Genomic DNA, 25,299 nt, shown 5'->3' with positions numbered 1-25,299 from the left:
ATGTCAGAATGACAAATATTGAACATTTCATATTGGTTTATAGTGGAAGAGCTAAGATTTGGGGCACTGCAAGTGCCAACAAATTTGATTCAGAGCAGAGATAAACAATTTGTGCATTACTTGAGGACCACAAAAGGAATGAGGTAGGAGTCCATAATTAATTTGCATAATTTGCCAGAAGACTAATATAATTTCCATATTATTTCATGAGTAATGTAGGTGTTGAGCATGCATGTCAATCTTTAAAATTTGGGGGTTAACGTCTTAGAAATTTGAAAAGTTTTTAGGCACATATGTATGCTGAACTGTGCTTACTGTTTTCCTATTTAAAATATAAAGGGCTTCAGAGCCCTGCTCAGCAAGCATGTGGGAGAGGGTCTCCTTCTGTGTGTCTGGAAAACTATGGAATGAGCTCCCTGGATCTGTAATCTGACTGATTTTAAGTAAAGAGTAAAAACACATCTCTTTCGTTTGGCATGTGATGTCTAACCTGACCTGCTGTGCTATTTTTAAAATCATTGTTGATTTTAATTGCTTTAGTTTATTTGCTTGGGTTTAATTGTTTTACAGTGGGACTGTGTTACATGACTTTTATAATTTTTTTTCCAGCTGACTGGGGTTTTATCTAAGTAAGGGTTAGCCGTGTGGCCCAAACAAAATAAAATACAAATGCAAAAATAGGCAGTACCTTTATAGACCACTAAAAATCATCATACAATTTCTTGAGCTTTCATTTTATCTGTTTAAGCCTCTTTGAGTACTGTCTTTTAGTGGAAAGAGGGTATAAGTTAATAAATAAATAGTAAGGATATGAATATTGTTGTTTTTCTCGTTCCTGTTTCATTCTTTCATTTTTTGTTTTTAAAACTTTAAACTGGGCAAAGTTCTGTTGTGTAAAGTTATACCACTCTAAACCAGATTTGGCCCCAGAAATAATTGATTTAAACAAATTGAAAGTTTCCTTCAGATCCCAGGCTTGCTAGAAGGAATGTTTAGTAATAAAAACTGCTGCCTTATAACCTTACCAGCTTTCTCACTCTCTCCCAGACTTGCAGTGGTCCTGATCCTGGAAGTACCAATCCAGTAGCAATTTTTGACCATTAAAGGCTTCCAAAGTTCTCCATAGAGCACAAAGGGAACCCTAGGGAGCTTGGAACCTGAAACAGGGAGATAGGAAGCTTTCAAATAGTGTAATTTTTTCATTTGTGATGCCAGATACACTTTACACTGACATAACTTTATGCAATTGGATTTGGCCCATTGTTTCATTCTTCATTTATTAGAATGTATCTTTTTCCTGAGACATTTCATATCTTTTTTATTATACTAATTCATGTAGAGTAGCATGACACTAGGGAAACAGATATGAGGTTACATGTATTAAATCAAAGAGTGGGAGAGAGTGAGAAAGCACTGCTTGACAGTAAAGTTTAGTATAATAGAGGATTAAGCAAGTGCAGATGTGGTTTCACTTTAGAACTGGAGGCCATGATTAAGCAGAATATCCACAAGGGTCATGCTGATGAAGAAATTATTAGCAAAAATGCTATTGGATTTTCATTTTGACAATTATGGCTTGGCTTTGGCTATCCTGTTTGAGGTCCAAATTATTAGATGATGTGTTAGGTCAGAGCATGTCCTTACTCCAAAGTATCATGAAATTCTACCCAGGGCATTGGTGCCAGGGAAAGGGAAGTGTCCCTTCCTACATGGAACAGCTGCAAGCTTATTGTCAGCCCACAATCGAGTCTAATTCTGCAGTGGCAGTGAGAAGGAGCAGTATATGTGAAGGAAGAGATTTCCTTCTGTAGTCGTGTTTTTGAAGTTTAGGATCAATTTTTGGTTCTGCTATCATACAGGAACTCTAGTTTTAGACAGGACTGAAAGTGAGAGATCAACATAACTGTTACATTCATGGTAAATATAAATATGCAATAGGTAATGTGAATGTACAAGATGATGACATTTCTGAACTATGGGAAAACATATCTTGGCAAAATCCTGTTGCTTAGTATAGTAAATTGTGCTACAGTAGGCGTATTGAATCAATGGAGATTTATGAGTCCACTCTTATATAAGTTCCATTGATACAAAAGGGCCTGCACTTTACTGTGCTAAAGTAATTGATACAGTGGTCCTACTCTAGTGGAATTCACTATGCTAAGCAGCAGGATTTTGGTCACTTGATTTCAGTATAGATGACAAGGAAACCTCTTAATTTCTTCTCAAGAAATAGTCTTTATGACATTCCACCCAGTGTTTCCTGTTTGTTTCCCCCACGCACAGGTTCACTCTCTGGATACGTTTACTCTTTCTTCTGCTACCACCAGTGGATCTTTCATCCACACTGCACCATATATGCATCAGACACGTGCTGCCAATATAACTTGTTTATTTATCTTTTATTTTTTAAATCACAGATGTTCTTTTATTATTGTTTAGGATTACTCATTAAACTTCTTATATTCAATTACACCAGGTCAGGGAACCTTTTACACCCCCAAAATTTTATATACACTCACATTACCCTCTTGATTTGAAAGGAAGGAAATGATACATTATTTGAATTCAAAATCTTATTGAATTTACACAGGCTGTGTACCAAACTAGCAGGATGAACCAAATTTAATAAAGATATGCACTATTTTTGCTGGAACACATTGCACACCAGCCATGGGTTGGTATGGGGAGTAGTAAGTTGTCCAACGTGCCTAGCAAGTTGCATTAAATTTTTGCTAGCTTGCAGAGGATTTAATCATCATCAATGGCTGCCAGAGTGGTGCTAGCAATGACATGTTTGCTAGAGACTTCCAAGTTGGGGGGAGGGATTCCTACTACTTTGATCATTCTGTGTGTGGTGTTCAAAAAGGAACAAACAAGGCTAAAGGTCTTGTCACCCACCCTGGTGCCACAGCCCAACATCAAAGGACCAGTGTGCTAATTTTTTAATCATCATCAATGGAAAACTCAACAGTGGCCAGATGATTGGAAAAGATCAATCTACATCCCAATCCCAAAGAAGAGCAGTGCCAAAGAATGCTCCAACTACCGTACAATTGCACTCGTTTCACATGCTAGCAAGGTTATGCTCAAAATCCTCCAAGGTAGGCTTCAGCAGTATGTGGACCGAGAACCCCCAGAAGTACAAGATGGATTTTGAAGGGACAGAGGAACTAGAGCCGAAATTGCTAACATGCGCTGGATTAAGGAGAAAGCCAGAGAGTTCCAGAAAAACATCTACTTCTGCTTCGTTGACTACAAAAAAGCCTTTGATTGTGTGGACCACAACAAACTATGGCAAGTTCTTAAAGAAATGGGAGTGCCTGACCACCTTATCTATCTCCTGAGAAATCTATATGTGCAACAGGAAGCCGCAGTTAGAACTGGATATGGAACAACTGATTGGTTCAAAATTGGTAATGGAGTATGACAAGGCTGTATATTGTCTCCCTGCTTATTTAACATATGCAGAATACATCATGTGAAAGGCTGGACTGGAGGAATCCCAAACTGGAATTAAGATTGCCGGAAGAAATATCAACAACCTCAGATATGCAGATGATACCACTCTGATGGCAGAAAGTGAGGAGGAATTAAGGAACCTCTTAATGAGGGTGAAAGAGGAGAGCGCAAAAAATGGTCTGAAGCTCAACATTAAAAAATTAAGATCATGGCCACTGGTCCCATCACCTCCTGGCAAATAGAAGGGGAAGATATGGAGATATGGCCCAACCCCTTCATCAGCTCTGGAGCTACTTGTCCTCCGCTCTTCCTCGGTAGCATGTTGGACGCCTTCCAACCTGAGGGGCTCATCTTCCAGTGTCATATCTTTTAGCCTTTTGTTTCTGTTCATGGAGTTTTCTTGGCAAAGATTCAGGAGTGGCCTAGCAGTTCCTGCTCCAGGTGGATCACATTTAGTCAGAACTCTCCACTATGACCTGTCCGTCTTGGGTGTTCCTGCACGGCATAGCCCATAGCTTCTCTGATTTACTCAAGCCCCTTCACTATGACAAGGCAGTAATCCATGAAGGGGACAAAGTACATTACAGTAGTTTAACAGGGAGTTTTCAATATGTGAATCCCAATGGCAAGGCTATACAGTAACTATTATGTACTGGGCACAGTTGACATTTAAGCTAAAGCTGTTAACAGACAGCTGGACCTCTGTATCCTTGGGCCTTCAGAGGCAGAAATGGATTATGAGCACCCAGAACCTGAGTACCTGTTCTTTCAGAATGAGTGATGTCCCATTTTAAACATAAAATTTATCTTCTGGGTTGTTTCAACCCTTCAAATATCTTTCTTTAGAAACTGTTTCTAAAGATTTGGAATCTCAGAACCACTTACAAGCATTTATGCATTAAAACTTAATGATTTAAGGATTCCCTCCAGTCAATTAACTTAATTTCTGTTGCTGTTTCTTAACTATTCCCATCTTGATAATGTAGATATGTATATAGACACTGGCTATTAGGTTTTAATATGTATGTTTTATCACCTGTTTTATCACCTATGTAAGCTGCCCCGAGTAGACTTTGTCTAGAGGGGTGGGGTATAAATTCAATAAAAGTAAAAGTAAGTAAAAAATTCTGGATATGCAGTCTTACACTGTATAATTAAAGCACATAGAATGCCTTTTTAAACATGCTTCTGAAGAAATACTGTTTCTGGTGAATTAGATTTCACATTGTGTAGCATACAACAAAGGGATGACTCCTGGAGTGTTTGAAGATGAGGCTGGGCCTTGTCTTCTTTATAAGATAAAGGAAGACAAATACACGGGTGTTAACGTTGCTGCTTGCAGTTTTGCTTTTCTGTATTATTTTGTTGCAATGCATCTGGAGCTGAATTTCCTAACCTGTTAAATTCAGCAGCTTTGCTGAATGTGCAGTGTTCCTCAGCATTTTTAGAAATCTTTTCATCATAACTGTGCAAGACTAAGGACTTCAAGGGAAACACAGCAAGGTTTTCTTCATTGGCTAGTAACCTCCTCAGAGTAGTGCACATAAGCTGGGATATTGGGCTTGCTGAAGTTTTCTGGACATTGTGCAATTTTTTGGTTTGTGGAGGTTGCCCTAATTAGGATGGATTGGATCTATAACCATTTTGTTAAAGGATAAAGCTGTCAAATGATTTTTCAAAGTTATATTATAATAATTGGACAGTGACCATAAAGAAACTGAGTTTCACATTTAAAAGCTGCCAGATATCCTAACAATATCAGCATATGCTGTAGGCAAGGACCCAGTTACAGAATGTGTTCACATTTTTCCCCAAATGCTACGTTTCTCTTGACATTTTGATGAAGATGGTTTGACAGTGGAAAAATATTAAGCCTGGGGTAGACAAAGTAAATGCAGTAAGTATCAGTTCATGACAATAATATGTACAGGCAAAATATATTTCCAGAAAAGAAGTCCACTGCTGCCTTTTTACCCTTCCTTTTACAAGTAGAATTAATCAATAGTTCACAAAACAATGGCTTTCAACAGAAAGATCTAACTACCACAGCACAGAAGAACTTTGATGTCAAAACACATCCCATTATATTGTTTTAGTACAATTTAAAGAAATTGCTACATTGTGATTTGTTGCCTTGTTGAAATGTATTGTTTTCTTCCATATAGCATGTCATGGATATTCATTTATATATTTAATATCAACTCTTCTCTCTTTAATCCAAAATAGAATTGTAGTGTCATGTATTGTATTGCATTGTATTGCACTGTATTGTATTGTATTGTATTGTATTGTATTGTATTGTATTGTATTGTATTGTATTGTATTTATTTATTTATTTATTTATTTATTTATTTATTTATTTATTTATTTATTTATTTAAAATACTTTTACCCCGCCTTTCTCCTTGAAAAGGACCCAAGGCAGCTTACAACAATGGGAGACGATATTTAAACTTGAAAACAATGAGTATATAACTGTGGTTAACATCATTAAAAGGGAATAATTTAAAAATTATGAACAATGAATAAAGAGGCATCTTACATCAACTAATAGGCAATACTAAGGCAAAGATCAATAAGTATACAAAAAAAAATTTAAAATGTCACTCTGAGTGGAAAACACAAGTCATACTAAACAATCCAGTGAAGCAGTAAAGCAGCGATCCCCAACCCTTTTCAGTCTGCAGACCAGCTAGGGAAGGCAGGGCACTCCCTGCGCTCGCGTGCAGGCACAAACAGCGGTGCGGTGCTTATCTGGACATGCATGTGCTTGTATGCATGTGCAAACGGTGGTGCGGTGCTTGTACAGATGTGCTGGAGCATGCGCGCAGTCGCAAACAGGTTGTGTGGGGATAAATGCGTGCGGGGGGGCGGGAGGTCTGTCTCGGTGGCCCGGTCTAGCTCAGGCCACAGACTGGCACTGGGCCGCAGACCGAGGTTTGGGGACTTCTGCAGTAAAGCATAACAATTTATCTAAATCTGTCTAAAAATCACACATGGTGGCTGGTTACTGAAGGAAGGCTTAACTGAAGAGAAAGGTCTTTGCCTGTTTGCAGAAAGATACCAAAGATGAGGCCAGTCTGCCTCCTGTGGGTGGGAGTTCCAAAGTCTGGAGCAACAACAGAGAAGGCTCTCTCCTATGTCCCTATCAGGCGCACCTGTGAAAGTGGCAGGACTGAGAGAAAGGCCTCTCCTGATGATCTTAACACCCAAGCCAGCTCATAATGGGAGATATGGTCTTTGAGATAGCTTGGGCCCAGGCCATTTAGGGCTTTATAAATTCAATCCAGCACTTTAAATTGTGCCCGGTAACTGATCAGCAGCCGGTGGAGCTGCTGTAAGAGGGGGGTTATGTGATCCCTGTAGCCAGCCCCAGTCAGCAATCTGGTAGCTGCATTTTCGACCTGATGAAGTTTCCTGCCACTTTCAAAAGGCAGCCCCACATAGAGCACATTGCAGTAATTACAAGCCAGGAAGTAACTTGAGTGACAGTGACAGATCAGTGGCCAGTGATCAATTCTATTTATTTATTTAATTTATTGGACTTCTATCTACAAAGGTCTACTCTGGGTGGCATTACAAATTAAAAAACAGTTAAAACAATGAACATATACTATAAATTCAAGGTGGCAAAATGTGAATTTAAGATAGCTTGATTTATTGAGAGTCCTGATCAGGACAGTGATTAGGACTCTCGATAAATGGATGTAGCTAGTGCAGCAGTTTTAATTGTGCAAATGCATTTCTGACCACTGCTGAGACATAAGTATTCAGGTTCAGGGATGAATCCAGGAGCACCCACAAGCTGCGCACATATTTTTAGGGAGCGTAATCCCATCCAGTACAGGCTCCATCCCTATTCCTTGATCTGCCTTTCGACTAACCATGTCGAATCCATGGTTCCCACCATGGTCTTGATCTCTTATCGACCCCTACTCTACTGCTTGTAATGTACATTGCCAAAATAGTGAGACATTAAAATAAATTTACCATTTGACCAGTGCAAATTTTAGGGGGTGGTAGGGGGTGATAAATCTGTATTAGCATCCTTGGTGAATGCTAATAGCCTATCATGAGCGAGCCAACTATCCAACGCACTCACCCCCTCATGCATATAACTGTGTATGATCTAAAACAGTATCTGCCAAAAACAGAACAAAAAGGAGTAATTAATAAGTTCAAAGGAGACCAAAAGTTTGCAGAAGCACACACACACAAAAGCAGTGAGGACCAAATGTCTTCAGTGATTATAGGATAGTGGCTCACTCTGGGGAACTACAAACAGAAAAGAGAGTAGGAGAGAGAGTAGAATGGAAGAGGAAGATAGGCCTGACAGAGTAGAACAATGAAGAGACGCCATCCAGACTGCAACATTTTGCTGCGAATTCCACTGGTCTATTTTAATTCTCATTAAAAGATGTTGCACCATCTGGACTGAATATTGCTATCAGTTTCATGAATTAGAGGGAAAGGTAGAGATACAAAGAAGCAAGCAAGCAAACATTGTGGCCCAGTTTGGATATTCATTTTGCTAACTTTTTTTTTTTACTTCCAAACATATAAATTCACCTTGATCCATATTGTTCCTTCCTAGGACTTCATCAGACAATGACTTAATGAGGTTACTCCACAAAATTTGTGCTCACTCTAGTTAAATATTTCTGCAATCCAAATTTTGATCAACTCTGCCTGCTATCTGAGCTTTGACCAACGTTGTATTCATAAGGACAATCATGTTAACATATTGATTCATACACTTGGCTGCAATATCCTCAACTAGAAGGCCTCAGGAAAAGAAAGAAATGGGATCAATGAAGAGAAACATAGGCTGCAGAGATTTCTACCTTATTTTGTGCTCTGAAAATGATAACATTTTTAGATATATTTTTAGAGAGAGCAGCAAATATTGGATTGCTTAATGACTGACTAACAAAGCACTCATGAATATAAAAATATTATAATGATGCAAAAAAAGAGAGAGATGACAATGTGCTGACCTGATTCATACATAAGCTTACTTTATGCTAGATCTGGGGTTTGTTTGACCCCATCATACACTTTAGACAAATGATTCTAGCATATGGGTTGGATCCAGTATTTGCCTTTTCCTAACAAAGGGGGCTTTGTAAAAATTTACCCCATTCATTGGTGTTACCTAATCTTCTGTGCCTCTCATAGTGTGGCATGTACAGGGGGCTGAAAGTAGTGCCATGAGAGGGAGGTGCCTTACTAATATTTGCATTTAATACATCTTTATTTCTTTATTTCTCCTCCCCTTAATGCCACTAAAATACACAAAAAACAAACATATTCTGTTCTCATCTTCTTTAGTCCTCTTTAAAAACTAAAATATCATTAAAACTACAAACATCTGTCTGCATTATTAAGTTAACCACTAATCTTTCTAAATTTGGTTTGAATGTGCAGTACTTTTCTTATCCTGTGTCCAGTGTGGCACATACGTATTGATACTGGCATGTAAAAATCCTGTTTTGATTTACTAATAATTTCACTGGAAGATTGTAGCTTCAGTCACTTGTATTATGGGTTTGGGGCAGAATAAAGAATGAGATCAGAGGAGAAAGAGATTGTGTACAAGGTTGCCGTGGACAATACCTTTACCATTGTAAGCAGATAGATTGGCAAGAGTACCTTATAGAAGTTTTCTGGGGCATGTCCAATGTAGAACGAATTATGTTAGTGCTTGTTTAATCTTGCCACTCCTTAGAATTTTGCCTAATACTTCATAGAAAGTACAATTTATTTTGGTCTTGGAAAGTTGGTGTGTCATTTCATTTAAAACTGAGAAGTGTAAACTATCAACATACTATGAAGTAGCATATGAACAGTTTGAAAATTATATTGAAGCATGATATTTTTTTAAAGGTTTGCTTTTCCTAAATCAAGGTTTGATACCTCTTCTGGAAATTTAGATATATATAGAATATCTAGAATAATGTTCTAGAATAATTTTTCCTTTTTCCAAAACTTGAAATATTAGCATGAACCTCAAACCACAATTTCTTAGATCCAGTTGAGTAAAACTTTATATTGCACAGGGCTAAATTTGCTGTTAGTCCTACCAAGAATAGATCCATTGCTGTGACTAACAACCCCATCTCATTTTGATACCTCTAGGTTGGACTTACAGTATACTGTATTTAGGGGTTTGACCACACAAAACTTTGTCCCAGGATAATATGAACTTCTCTGTACCACACACTGGCATTTAAATCACTGTTGCTTCCCAGCTGAGCAAAATATGTCACATGCTCTTGTCAAATTATTGGATGTGCTTGCAATTCATTCTAATGTTGTGTAGTTGACAAAATAAATATTGAGTGGAATGGTGAGGGACATAGCGCAAACACTAGGATGGATGCTCATTTTGTTGTTCCTTGAGTAACTATTTTTGACAGGACTTGCCCTGTCTATATGTATAGAAATGCTTTGCTTTGCTTTCTTAGAACAAAACAACTCATTTAACTATTAGTCTCACTTAGTTACTGATTTCAGAAGGTTTAAATTTCAAGTGATTTGTTGATATACAGAAATTCTATACTTTTCAGTATTTGATTTCTTTTTTAAAAGCAGGGTGAAACAATGAAAGTAGCATTTCACATTAGTTTTCATCTTCATTGAATGTTGAAGATAGCTCTTCTACCAACAGATTATCGTCTGATGGAGTAATGTCCGCTTCTATTGGCACATATGTTTTAAAAAATTAAAACTGAATTTTTGGATTCTAATGTAACTTCATAATAACTTTTTAGTTGGCTTACTATATATAAAATATTTATCTTCATAAGTCAGTAATTGAAGAAAATTGGGAGGTAAAACATTTCTGACATGATTTCTTGACAAATCCCAGTGCAGTGCAGTCCAAATTCTGTTTGGGAATAAGCCTCTGGAGTTCAGTAGCACTTAATTCAAAGAAAGCATACATAGCATCAGGCTGCAAATTGCTTTATAAAAGTGATACAAAAGATATAAAGCTTTCTGATTTTGTGATTAATCTGTATAATTAATTGAAGTGTCATTGCAGAAAGGGTGAAGCAAAGTAAATGAAGTGTGAAGTACACATTAATAGTTTAGAACAATTGAGAATGCTAATTAGATTAGCTCCTGTAACTAGATTATAAAGGGAAAATGAAAATTATGGTAGTAAAATGTTGCACAGCAATGCCCAGTGTTGTATAGTGGATAGAATGATGGACTATAACTCAGGAGGTCTGAGTTTGAATTCATGCTCAGCCATTCCTGCTCAGCCATTCAAGAAAAACTTAGATAATCACCTGGCAGATCTGCTTTGATTGTATTCCTGCATTGAACAGGAGGTTGGACTTGATGGCCTTGTAGACCCCTTCCAACTTCACTTTTCTATGATTCTGTGGGAGTTGCCTGAGGGGGTGGGGGTGGAACTGGTAAAACCACTCCTTAAATATCTCATTTACATTGAAAGCCCTATTAGGGTCATTGTACATTGCTTTTAACTTGATGGCACATGACAAAACACTGCACACATATCAAGGACAATGTAAATGATAGTGCTGCAACATTGCTATAATAAGCTACAGTCTTGGGATCAAGTCTCTGTGAACTAAGTTTAACTTCCTTCTGATCAGACATGCATAGAATCATGCTGTAAGCAATATATATCACTGATATAATTGGCATATATTGACCAGAGAGCGACTGACTGGAGTGCGCCATGGAGCTAGTTAATGTGACCTTTTCTTTTTTTTCTTATGTGAAGCACTTTATAAGCATACGTAGCGGGCTTTGCCATTTCCAGCTTTTGCACTTGACATGGTCTGCATAAGTACCTTGAATCTGAATTTCAGACTGCTTTTTTATTCCTCTGCATTGAGCTCTCCATGGGCCGATTGTAAAGGGTCTACTGAAGGTCACAGGCTCTAATGATTGTCATTTATGTAATGGTAGCTGTGCTGTGGGAGATACCAGAGATGTGGGAGAGGTAAGGAGGCAGGGAATAGCAATGATATTTGCATTAACTTGATAGTGCAACTTAACACCTGGTTGTGGAATCAGGCAGTTCTTTGAAAGTCACTCAGAGTTTCATATTGGCCTGTGGGTTTAAATTTTCTCTTTTGGTGTGTGATCTTGAAGCAAATTCATGAAACAGGAAGAAGTGCCTGTAAACATGAAATTGAAAGAACAGACATTCTGTTGAGAATTCCCATTTTAACATGTGTTCCATTTAAAGGATGAAGCACATCCAGTATGACACATTTCCCATTGTGCATCAGTATGAGATCATGGTTTTAACTGAACTGGTTGGGGAAGGAGAAACATACCATTTTAATAAAATAATGTTAAGTGGTTTGATAAATAGTAGATGACAAGTAATGAAATGCAATAGAATTTCCATGAATGGGGTAGTGATGTATTGTTGGCTAAAGGAATGATTAGAGAATAATAGTGCAACACTATTTTATATGTAGAGCTCTTCCTTGAGGTCCTTTCATTCAGGAAAGATCCTTCCAACAGAGAGAAGGAATCTATGGGTCCAACCCGGAACATCCACAGTCTATACTTTAAAGATATCCAATCCTTATTTTGTATCTGTAGAAACCTTTTTTGGAAGATCAGAGGATGCAATAATTAAGAATTCCTTCCCCTTCTATATTTTAGTGTATGCTGGTCCTTCTTATTGTCATCACTGTACTCTCATCTTCATTGTACTGTCTTCAATGTTCTCGTATCATCCTGCTAAATTTTGTTTTTCAGCGACTGCTTCTCAAGGGTAATTGGTACTTTTTGGCCGTAAAGTCTTTCAGAATCAGATGGTTTCCCATTGTCTTCTTCTGTGCAATTTTTGCTGTCAGCTGCTGGACAGAATTATTTGTGAATTGCCAGTTGAACAGTGCATTCTTCCACAAGCAGGAGTGTTCTCAATGGAGCTGCACTCAAGGAATGCTCCCAGTAGCAGGGAGAAGCTGGATCCAGCCATATCTAGTGTCAATTGTTACCATGATAACCAAGGATGTAAAAATTCAGTGTTATACTTTGTGGATTTTGGCATGCTGCACTTCTTGGCCCCAGTTCCTGTGACCATTGTTCACCATGTATGTGCAGGGGAAGGGGGTTGTAGAAAGGAGCAGCTGCTTGATGTGGCAATGAATGCAATTGGCAAACTGCACCCCTTTCTGTTGCTAATTGATGGCAGTAGAACGGAAATCAAAGCTAATTCTCTGCAAGGATATTCATTAAGGCTGTATCACCTTGAAGAAATTAAAAGCTACAATGTACCCCACCCAGGCTTACAATGATTTAAAATGCTATTTGCCAATGTTGGTTAAAGATCTTCAGGATTGCTGCAACACTGCATGCTCTTTTTTGCAATATAAACTCATGCACAATTAAAAGGGTGCCATTGGTTTTTCTGAGGAATGAAAAGAGATAGTTTAATGTATTCTTGTTGATTTAGTAAATGTTACACAATTCCTGCGTATAAAAAATCTTTGTAGATTTACAACAGGAACAGTTAAAAGAACTGTGCCGTAAAGTGGTACAAAAAGTGGTAATGAGAGATAGAAGACTCTGCTGAGTCATGATATTAACTAGTTTCCTGTCTCAGCCCCTCACAGGGTTGTAATAAAAATAAAGCAGGAGGATGAGAGCAATGTGCACTCTGGCCTTGAGCTTTTTAGAGGAAGGAGATGGTATACATAATTATGATAAATAAATTTTTAAAAAGCCATGATGTATAAAGTCGCATCAACCACAGCAATTATCTGTAGTTCTTCCTTGAATACATTTATCAAAATTCTAAAAGGTTTTAGTAGGTTATGTTTCTTATTGTAGAAATATAGTGCATAATATGTACACATCCAAGTTATGGCCTATTTCAGATTGTATATCATGATGGCACAGAATTATGTTCCTAAATAGCTCAGTAGTCAAAGAATTCTCTTGGCTCAGAGTTGGCACTATATAAGCAATAACAAATCACAGTAATCTTAAAAGCAGATTAATGTTTTGATCGGGCAGAAACAAAAATAAATTGTAAAATATTTTGAGCATATGCTGCAGATTGAGTGAGTGAACTGTAAATAGTTGTGATGTTCTGAACACAGGTAAGAAGGGATTAATTATAATCGTCTGCATTTGGGAGGCTAAAATAATCCTCGTTCAGTACGCAGGAACAAAATATCTACTGATTGGTTTAAACTAATTCCAATAATTTTTTTATGTTTCAAATGCAACCTTTTCAGTGTCCTAGCTGAAAACCTAAGAAGCATACTAATGTACAAAACAGTCTATGAACAGTGTAGATCAAAAGCACTTCGTCTTCCACCTCCCTTGTGAGCTCTTTGTGTTTGAGGGAAGATCTAACCAGTCCTAGTTAAGGAACATGCTGTTTCAAGCAGAGTGCCTGATCAACGATGGAGACACTTCACTGTTACTGTAATGTCATAAGTTTTAGAGTGATGCCTAGTTACTTCTTACAACAGATAATTAAATGTCTTCAGGAGTTGTTAATGCCAGAGAAACCAAATACTTCTCAGTACAGTGGGGTCTTGACTTGAGAACTTAATCCGTATTGGAAGGCGGTTCTCAAGTCAAAAAGTCTGTAAGTCAAGTCTCCATTGACCTACAGTGCATTGAAAACCGATTAATCCCGTAACAGGCCATTTTTGTTCCATTATGGGGTTTTTTTGGTCTGTAACTCAAATCTCAGTCTGCAAGTCAAACCTAAATTTTGCGGCCAGAGAAGTCTGTAACTCAAAAAGTCTGTAAGTCAAGCCGTCTGTAAGTCAAGGGTCCACTGTAGATTTCTTTGGAGACCTGTGCTTAATGCTTATTATTTTGTATGCAGCTTGTTGTTCATAAGCTTTTAATTGTGTATTTCTCAGAGCTCCCTGAAGAGAAGAGGCAGCAGGGATATTCACAAAGAAAAGAAGGCATTTGCTCAGGTAATGCTTCAAGTTCATATAAAAAAAAACACCATCACAGGGGCATGTAGTGGGCAGATGAATGTTTGTTTTATTTTGCAGGCAATTTAGGAGTTTGTTAGAAATTGGAAAATTATTAGACTATTCTTATAATTTAGTTCTAACTTGGAATAATCTGCAGAGTTGATGCAATGGATGCCTTTCATTCTTGCCTTGTTTTCCCCATCTATTATGTGTGTAGATAACTTCCCTTGCAAAAAATAAAATCACCTTGTCTCAGGGTATTTGGAACAGATAGAGCTTAAGGACATTAACTAAATTTATCCTTGGTGCCAAGGTTTTTGTGCTAATGAGCATCTTGGCACCAAGTGCAGTGCACACATTAAAACAACACGTCGTATGTTGTTCTCTTCACGTCTGAAGCATTGTTTTCCAGGTTAACAGTGTGTGATCACACAATCCATCAGTTTATATCTGTTTGAAGTAAAAAAAAGTCCACTTTCTCTACTAGGATTAAGATTTTATTGAATTATTGAATTTTTTTTCCAGAGAAAAATGGTTTGGACTTTGTTACTTTTTCCCCCTCTGACTATAATGTAACTGAACATGAAACCACTGCCCCCCACCAGCTTTAGTAACATTCACTGTTAAATAGATTGGGCATGTGGGCTGGATTTCCACCCAATGAGGAATAATGTGCTATTTTTTGGAAAAGGCTTTATTGTTCAACATCAACATTTTTGTTCATTTTCATAGAGATGTTCTAGCAACTGGGTGCAGTTTACACATATTCTGCAAGAATAGTAATGTCGTAGTACTGCCAGAGCATGACTGTTCAACTTATTACGCTGGCATCACATTTCAAAGGTTTTGATCAGATGTTAACATTGTCCACATAATCTATGGAAATGAGGGTTGGATGCATATAATCCTGGTGTAGCTTCATAATCAACATCTCTCTCAGTAAGAATAATAAAAATCTAGTGATCAGGCTCTTAGAGTTTGCCTGTTTTATTAGATGCATTAAGTAAAGTGAGAAGGCTAACTGAAGGGCAAACCAAATTTATCAAAGTGAGAAATAAAGAAGAGATGAATGGAAAGAAGATCTGGATTGCGACCAACAACTGAAACATATTGCAATGCTGTGAATGTCAGAAATAGGAGACTGTTATGTTCACCAGTGAAAGATGATACTCTCTCTTTGGCTATTACTGATATTCACCTGAAGGGGAAAGAAGCATCTTCTGTATACATAATTCATATTAATGTGTACTTTAAAAAGTTTTTTGGAAAGAAATGGCAAAATGACTTTTCTGTACTACATAGGGAGACAACTTGTAACCTTTCAGATTTTGTGGTCTCCAGTTCCCATCATCCTTCACAATTGACTCTGTTAGCTAGAGCAGGTGGAGGTTTAGTCCAACAACATTTGGAGGGCCACAAACTGCTAACTCCTTTTGTAAACTGATGCTCTTTTTCAAAGTAGGCATATGGAATCCAGTCCAATTGTAGCCCAAATGAAAGAAAGCAGGTTGAATCCAAACTGGGACATTCTTGGAGCAGTACATTGGATTTGATGGGACTTGACTTTAAATTTGATGAGACCCAAGTAACTTAAGTCTCACATAGTTCAGTGGGTCTTCTTCAAATACATTTAAATCTAATACTAATCTAGTACATACAGTTGTACTGTATTTCTAAAGCAGTAATTTTACATGGCTTGGCTATCCACGGTGCTTGTCAAGAGACAAGTATCAGGTTTTTACCTACTATGGACACTGGATGAACTTTAAAGCAATTATGATCCTTCAGAAGTTGTTGGATTTCTCATCGTTCCTCAATCTGGCGGTTGCTGTTGGGAGTCAATGTCCAACAACACCTGAGCCTGAATGGACGTCCCAATAGAGGTCATATTGTAGCAAGTAAGTATTAGAAGCACAAATAAGAAACATATTTCATAGCAGAACCTCAGACTCGGCTGTCAAAGAACAGTGATGAGTTCTGTGAACCCCCAGATCTCAGCAGCTGTAGAAGAATATTGTCTTTTGTCTGAAACATGTCTTAACTGCTACTACAAAAGCCAGCTTGTAATTATTTCTCTAGCTGTCTGCATTCATTGTAGATCAGCTTATCTGTCCCCTGTCTCTGCTATTGCTAAGCATTGTACAAGAATGCACAGGTACATTGAACAGAAGAGAGGGGTTAACCACACTACCACTGTATTAAGATCACCATATCTTGGTGCCATTTCATTTATTTTCTTAATATGCATAGTGAATAGGAAAAGGAATAAGAAACAACCCTCCATTAAGATAAATTATATTGCTCAGGAGTTCTTCCAGAATGTTAGAACTGATTCCTACCTATGTCCTTAGTGACCCATAGGGAGTCATCAAGTTATAGTTGATTACTGAGTCACTGTTATTTAGCAGTAGCTGAGAATTAATTATAAATTGATAGATTATATTCTGCCCTTGAAGTGTCTCTCTTTTGATTCGGTTATCTTTAGGTTTCAGTGGCCAAAGCACAGTGTACCATCCATAATGATGCTGCAAGCCATTGTACATGTTGAGGCAAACAACTATTTTCTCTCTTACTATGACACATGTAAACTTTTTAGTGCTGAGATATCAGACATGCAAACCAAATTGTACTGTCTCCCAACTAATCTGAGGTAAACTTGCATTAGATTGAATATACAGTACAATCTTTTTTTCTTAGGCACATGCTGCTTCAGCAACTTTGTGTCACTGATTCTCCAGAGCTCTGCCTTAATGTTGGCTACATTTGGACCATAATTTTCCTCTTCGTTTTCCTCTTGGAGAGGCTAGCAATCAAACAGTTTAGCATACACAGTAACTATTCCTGAGCAGTTTAATGGCACATGGGATTTGATCCATACTTGTGATCACTAGAGTTCTGTTGAGGGTGGAAGAAGGGGAAGAGATGGCAGTTCCCTCAGTTCCTTGTTCTTGCAAACCCTGGGCTCCCTTGAAAAGCCGTTGTGAAGATCTAAAGAAGAATGAAAGCCGGCAGTAAGGTCTCAGGAGGGAAGAAGGTTTGACGAAAATTACTTTTCCACCCATGTCCCTTAGCAGAATGCCTCCAGTGGAACCTAATTTCCTCTATGACAGAAACCTCTCTTCTGTAGAGTTGTCAAATCTGTACTGAAAACATTTTATTTATTTAAAATATTTCTCTCCCACCTTTCTTCTTAAAAACGAACTCATGGTGGCTTAAGTGTTTCCATTATGGTTATGAACATGTAGAGCTAAATCAGAGTTCCAAATAGAGTAGCTTCATGGAACTTACTTAAGTATTGACTTAGTCTCATTATAGCTGCATCTATGTTATTGTGCAACAGACCACATCAACATTCCATAAGGCAATTCTAAAAATGAGGCCAACAAAAAAAAAGAGGATAATTTTGAAACTGGACTTTAGATCAGCACCAAGTTTGGCACAGGTGTAAGAAACATTCTGCTTTTGCTATGAGCCGGTTTCAAGGACATTTGGGCATAGGGTTTTCAGGCCATGATTTGTTAAAAGTAAAACATTTTTTTAAAAAACATTCAGAAATAGGTAGCATTAATTGTCCCTAGGTTTAAATTCACCCTTGTTGAAAAACAGCCATGGCAGCTGCTTTGTGTTTGTGTGAGAAGTAAACTAATGAAAAAAGAAGTCAGCGTCTCTGATTTTTCTTTGTTATCACTTTGTGAATGGTGAGTACAAGAGGGCAGGTATCTTGTGGACCTTCTTGACTGCTGCCCTTGGTATTGTCAACATTCAGGCTGAGCGTTGTATGTAAAGTTTGGCATCCTTTTTCCTGCTGGCAATGCAGGCATGATGTTGTGCAGCAATATTGGGCCATTTCCTGGCATTTTGAATTGTAGATACAGAAACACAATATCCCACATTCATAAAAGGCAGGGATTGTTGTTGTTTGAAGAACTGAATTTATTTATTGGTTCTACTCTAGTTCAGACTGGCTACTGGTTTTAACCCATATCTTTAACCAAAGTTGCACCTCAGGTTGACTGGATCTGAGTTCATAAGCATGTCTCCTTACAAAGTTTTGCTTTATGAATGAAGAAGTACTAAAAACACCAAGTGATCAAAAAAGTGTGGGTTTTAACAGAAGAAAACAGTGTAGTAGTTCTGCATTTGGTTTTTATTGAAAGAGCAAGTTTCTATTCAGCAGAGCTGCAGAATGGAGCTTCTTGGAAAATGCCAAGCAGCAGTCAGAACACAAAGAAAACTGTTTCTTCAGCGCAAGGTAGGAAGGTTGGCACAAGATTGATTTACTGGGCACCAGCTATGCTGCCATTTCATCCAGCTAAAATTCCAGTAAGGGCATAGCCACATTCTGCTTGTCCAACACCACTGAAGATTTTTCTGCTACTTACATAATGGAAGATTTGGTTCTTATTCCTTCCCCCCACCCCACCCTTCTGCCACCAAAGATATAGACATAAATACATATGTTTTGCAATGTGATTAAGCCATCAGTCTCATAACAGCTTCTGCACTGCTAGCCCAATTAGCTATTTCTTTATTTTCATCATTTTTCTAATTAGTTTAAATGGCTAGCTCTTTAGCAGCTTGGAAAAACCCAAACAAATAAAATCTATCCAAAACATGTTTTATGAACAAAGCCCACTTGATTTGAACCTGTATGTGTGTAGACTTTGTGCAAATTACTTATTAAACATGCAGATATTTGAAGAAAGCCTAAGATCTCATTCTTCAATGTACATGCTGAATGTATGCTAGTGCATTGTCTGAATGGTCCTATAAGCCATAGTCTTATATAGACAAGAAAACATTTTAGAGAAGCTAAATGGATGGATAGATTTGCGGCCATTGTGCATTTTATGTCTGCTGAGATAGACAAGAATCAGTGTAGTTAAGCACCCTGTTTTGGAACTTGTTTCACATTATGGATTTGTCTAGTAAAAAGTGAGTGGCCTTTAAATGTAGCCAATGCATGTGATTTTCATTTGCCTATTTTGCACTATCGTGTGTCATTTTTCTGCTGCTTAGCATTCGGTAGCCCTGTTTTACTATTCTGTGCTTAATTAGATTTCCATTTTGTAATGAATATATGTTTATGTGATATTTGTTTATGTGAACACTCAAAACATTGAAGACATAAAGCATAGAAAGAAGGAATATGGTCAGATCATGCAGGTACTGTACTTCTTAGTTAAACTAAAATACATGTCAATGAGTATGTTTAACTTTCTTAATGAAAACTGCCCTTCCTTCCTTTTTCCTTTCCCACCCTTTTTGGCACTATCTGGAATAACAGTTTGTTTGACAATTTTGTTAATTCAAGCTGCAGTCCAATATTCAGTTAAGCATATTTCTGCATAGGCATGTTAAAGTAGTACACTGTTAAATTACAGCTTTTGTTTACATGGCTAGGGAATTTGAGTGACATTAAGAATTTAAGTGACATTAAACCATATGGATTACTACGTTTAGAGAGAAAATTGAACTTTCTCTGGGGATACCTGAATCCATTTAGTGAATTTAGGTTTGTTTATGCATAACTTGAAGGAGCGTGGATGGTGCTTCCATTAGTATTTGCAGTTTCTAGCCATATATTTAAGGTTGCTTTTGTTCTTATATACTACAGTACCAATCCGCTCTCTAATGGAGAGTGAGTACTGGGGTGATAATGGTGGTGGTGATCTGGGATCAACACTGTTGCAATGACAGGTAAAAATATGAGGAGGTCCCTCCTCAGTAAGAATGGAAAACCATGCTTGGTCTGTCCAAAGACACCGTTTTTGTCTCTGTGCACACAACACTTCTCTGTGTTCAGCTGTTGGTCACAAGTGAACTACTTCTCATCTTGCATGACATTGCACTCTTTGTTACGTCTTCTGCTAGATCAGCTGACTTTGCTGGATAATCAATCAGTGTTAACCAACTGGCAGTTTTTAAAGATAAGTCTTATAAAATAATTTATATTCAGTTAGTAAAAACAACTTTCTCTGACTTTTTAAACTTATAAAGAACAAGTAACAAAATAGTCGAGAAATGTATGAAAAGGAACAAAAGCTTAATAAACCAACTAAATACTGCACATAGAAAATGAAAAAGTAACAATGGAACAATTCAGATTCCTATATATATATGCTTAAAATCCGATGTTCTACATAATACTTTGCAACAATATAAAAGGCATTGCAGCAGTCTAGTAAGTTCAAGTTAACAGAAATGATAATTCCAGTATAATACATGATGTCAGAAAGTATTCTACTGTTCTGATATTTTTGGAGTTCTGTTATTGCATAGAAACTTTTGCCAGAGAAGCCTTTTACACAATCCAGAGAGAGGTGGTTTTTCTATTTTGTTTTGGTAATACTATAATATATATATTTACAGATTGTTTCCGTTTACAGTACATCTAATGGTAAATTATTTGCATCATTATTTTACTTGTTTACTCTGTATACATATATGCAATTTTTCCAATGCATACATTTTCCCATTTAATTCAATGGGAACATGTTTTCTCTTTTTTTTGATATTGGGACAATATAATCTACATACAGTAAATAAACATTACAGAAAACCGGTTGTATGATGAAGTCTCCCTGGTCTTCATAACTTCTTTCAGCATTTTTTTCATGAATTTGTTCTCTTGTTGTAAGAGGCCATTTCTCCATCCTTCAAAGACTGTTGTCTTGACAAAATTCCCCTTCTGAGGTGAGATCTCCATAATTTCATTGAAAGATAGCAGCGCTGAATGGCTTTGCAGCGTAAGTATTAGGGAAACATCAGTTAATTTGAAACTTAGCCTTGGTTTTTATTTCTATTTAATATCCAGTAGAATTTATATGGTAATGAGACAAGATCTTTTGAAAGATCTTCTTTTGACTTCAGGGCTTGGTGTGAGATACACGATATTTGATTTTCTAAAAGATAGTTCATATAATATGACCTCCAGAGATACGAGTATCTCCCTTTGATAAAAAGCGGCAGGGTTATTTCATTTGTTTTGTTACAAATCAGCAAGCCTTTTATGTTCCTACTGCTTTATAGTCATAAACTATCAAATGGTGTTATGTAAATTCTTATATTTTCCTACTTTGATTTGGTTTGGCCCATGTTGTTTTAATCCTTTGTGTGCTTGCTTCTGAATAAGACCCAGTGAACTAATTGGTATTTACTGCTGAGCAGGCTTGTATAGGATTTCACTGTTAAATGTGCATAATAAATGATAAAGTTCCACATAGAGACAACTCTACAATTCATAGAAAACATATGCAGAAACACTGTTACTTGCTAACTTTGTGTCTTCTTGTGGCTGACATAATTTCGTGGAAGAGCTTCCTGAATTATAAATTCTGAAATAACTGGATGTAAAAATATATATATTTTACATTCTGTATCAACGGACTTTAGTTCAAAAATCTGTGCAATTTCTTGAAACATTTATATCAACTGTTATTTTTCTGCAAATCTATAATATGAAAATTTACCAGCACCTAGCCAGCTGTGTGTTTATATATTTGTCATGCATTACAGAATAACAGGCAGTATATTTATTGTCTATATGTTTTTCTTTTCTTAATATTCATTATGAACTATAGGAAGACAGTGCTGACTTGAAGTGCCAGCTTCAGTTTGCCAAAGAAGAGGCAGCACTGATGCGTAAAAAGATGGCCAAGCTAGGCAGGGAGAAAGATGAACTGGAACAAGAACTCCAAAAATACAAGTCCATCTATGGAGATGTGGAAAGCCCTCTCCCCATTGGGGAAGCTGGAGGACCACCAAGCACAAGGGAAGCTGAACTGAAGCTTCGTTTGAAGCTGGTGGAAGAGGAAGCTAACATACTTGGCAGAAAGCTAGTGGAACTAGAGGTGGAAAACAGAGGTATTAAGGCTGAAATGGAAGATATGAAGTGCCAGTATGAGAGAGTTTGTCTTAGTCAGGACCATGTTGCAAGCATTCCTACCTCACCTTATGGCGACTCTGTGGAGTCAGCTGCAGAACTGCGTCGTCATTTGCAGTTTGTGGAAGAAGAGGCTGAACTGCTGAGGAGATCCATTGCTGAAATTGAAGACCATAATAAGCAGTTAACTAATGAATTAAATAAATTCAAGTTTGAACCTGGGCAGGAGTCTAGCTGGCTTGATGAAAATGCTTCCAAGTGCAGTGGGTCTTTGCAAGAAGAGCTGAAGTCAGCCCGTATGCAAATCAATGAACTGAGTGGGAAAGTGATGAAGCTCCAATATGAGAATCGAGTATTGTTGTCCAATGTGCAGCGTTATGATCTTGCCTCACACCTAGGACTGCGGACCTCAAGCCCAAGTGATGCTGAGGGTGAAACAGGGAAGAAAGAATGTGACAACGAAGAAGGCCGTCTACCTCAACCAAAGAGAGAGGGACCCATTGGGGGTGAGAGTGATTCTGAGGATGTATATGAAAAGACATCAGGTTTTGGGAGTGGGAAGCCATCAGAAGTTAGTGATATTGGTTCCACTGAATTCACACAGGCCAAAGAGAACACAGAGTCTCTGGTCAACATCAAGCGTGAAGCTGAAAGGCTTGAAAAAGCTATGGACCGTCTCATCATTGATACAAATAGTTTAATATATGAAGCAAAAGTGCATGTAACAAGTAGTGCTTCCTCTGGCCAAGGTTTTGAAAACAATGAAGGAAAAATGGAAATCAAGGAAGAGCCATTACTCACAGATACCATTAATTCAAAGATGAAAAATTTCCAGAAAGAACTGCAGACCTTCTTGGAGAAGGTTGACAACATTGGGGAAGGCTTGAAAGAACCAATAGAAGATCTTTCCCCTCTCCCTCACCTCACAGAGTCTTCCAGTTTTCTGTCCACAATGACATCCATCTCCCGAGACTCACCCATTGGTAACCAGGCAAAAGACCTAATCACAGATTTTCAGGTAGGTGGGCTGTTCCTTTGTTTTCATGCATTCTATAACTCTTTCCTGTTGTGCTGGTGTTATTTATAACCATGGCCATTTTGTTGTAATTTTGAAGTATATATTGCAAAATATCTTGCTGGTTTTCCTTTGTAATTCTCCACTACTTTGGTACAGAGGCTGTTCCTCACAGCAGAAAGGCCAATGGAAACAAGATACTGTTTTTTTCCTGGTCTGTTACAGCAAATGCTGTAATATATATTCATAGCAACTTTGTTGCAATTGCAAGTTAAACAAAATTAACAATATAATGTCAATGTAAATTTCCTTTCGCATGCCATTGGCTATTTTGCTAATGGTTGTACTAAAACTATCCTTTTTATTTTACTTTACTTTACTTTGCTCCTACACTCTTTCTAAAATGAAATGAGTTCTCAAAAGATCTTGCCAGAAATAGCAATCTAAAATGAAATAAGTTGCATTCTTGAAAATCTCGTTTTACATCTCTCTGCCATGATGGTGGGATGAGCAAAGAAGCCCTGTAGCTGCTTCTCATAATGTCTTTCCCCTGGGCTCATGTCTGTACTGCCACAGCTGCCACGCCGGATATGGCTTTTTCTGCACAGCACAAGTAAGAATGGAAGAGCCGCGTATCCTCATATCCTCCATAACTTATATGCTTGCTGTTGCTTTGACTCATGCATCTTCATTTGCATGCGCCTCATAACCAGTGTTTGCATTCTTTCCCTCCTTTCTCTTTTTTGCTTTTCAGATGTTTCAGCCCATTATTTTGCTCATATTCACATTAGTTCTTTTCTCTTCACTTTCTTATGCCACTGCATTTAAGTTAATTTTTCTGTTCACGCTTTTCTTTGTCTTGTAGTTTTTTCTGTCATCTACCTTACACATTTTTGTTTCTTTTATTCCCTCTTGTTCTTTTTTTTAAATGTTATAACCCTCACCCATGCACCTAACAGTCCAAACTGAGGGATCAGATGGAATGGCAGCGCAGCCAAGACCTTGGAGATGAGCAAGAGATTCAACACCAACGAGGCACCACTGAGCCACTCTGCAGAGCTGATGGAGACTTTAAACTCTACAGGCCAAGAAACAAGGGTTCTTTCAGTCTAGAGGTTAGCACAGCCAATGAAAAGCATCTTTCTGCCTTTATAAGGAAGTGATAAGTATCTTTCACAGAAATGAAGGCAAAATGGGAGGGGGAATCATTCTTGTATCCCTCCTATCATTTGCAAATGAATTAGAAATGTTTGCTAAAAAGATGAAGCAAAACAAAGCAGTCCTTGGTATAGGCAGAATTAGTCTGCAAGTAAGCAGATAGCCAGTGTGCCACATGTGCTACTTGATTTTACCACCCTGTTTCATATTCATACTTATTACCTGTTACACAACTGTGCTGAGTTTGGTTCTAGTATTTCAAATACATAGAAAATAATTTCCATAAATCTTTGTCAATGTCATAAAAGATCTAAATAAGTTTATCTTTTATGGACATAATCCAAATTGCTTCTTTTATGTGAAGAGAATCTAAGTGCATAAAGGTGTTCCCATTTTCTACATTATTTGTTTCCATTCCTATGAGCAAGAATTTTGTGTGTGCAGATTTTCATAAGCAATTTGAAAGGGCAAGATTGCTGTCTGTGTCTTTATCTGTTATATGAGGACCTATGTAGTACTGTATAGTGATGGATAGAGTGAGGAATTAGGTTTCTAGAGATCAACGTATGAATCCCTGCATAGCTATGGAAAGTCATGGGGGCATGTGGAACTAATAAAGCATTCCTTAAATAATATCACCTTAGAAGCCATAACTTCAGGTATCTGACTGTGGAGCCAGAGGTTAAGAGTTCGATTCCCCACTGGGTCTCCTTGACAGGAGCTGTACTCAATGAACCATAGGGTCTCTTCCAGCTCTGCAGCTCTCAGATGATGATGATGATGATGATAATTAAGGTCACTAACAGTCAGTTCTGACTTGATGGTATGTAACTATCT

The 25,299-nt window shown here is 37.6% G+C and overlaps 1 protein-coding gene across 6 annotated transcripts in view; it reads left to right on the top strand.

Annotated features, from left to right (window-relative positions):
• MTCL1 (microtubule crosslinking factor 1) overlaps positions 1 to 25,299 on the top strand; it is a 116,259-nt gene that overhangs the window by 35,639 nt on the left and 55,321 nt on the right. For 4 of the 6 annotated variants that reach the window (XM_020793492.3, XM_078391534.1, XM_020793491.3 and 1 more), the window contains exons 4-6: positions 14,342 to 14,401; positions 21,988 to 23,307; positions 24,264 to 24,419. In XM_020793492.3, coding sequence (XP_020649151.3) covers positions 14,342 to 14,401; positions 21,988 to 23,307; positions 24,264 to 24,419 — 1,536 coding nt within the window. The remainder of the gene's footprint in view (positions 1 to 14,341; positions 14,402 to 21,987; positions 23,308 to 24,263; positions 24,420 to 25,299) is intronic. The other 2 variants (XM_078391535.1, XM_072998811.2) reach the window with 1 other exon arrangement.

Source organism: Pogona vitticeps, chromosome 4 (assembly GCF_051106095.1).
Source record: "Pogona vitticeps strain Pit_001003342236 chromosome 4, PviZW2.1, whole genome shotgun sequence".
Taxonomy (NCBI): domain Eukaryota; kingdom Metazoa; phylum Chordata; class Lepidosauria; order Squamata; family Agamidae; genus Pogona; species Pogona vitticeps.
This window is presented reverse-complemented; position numbering and strand designations above follow the sequence as displayed.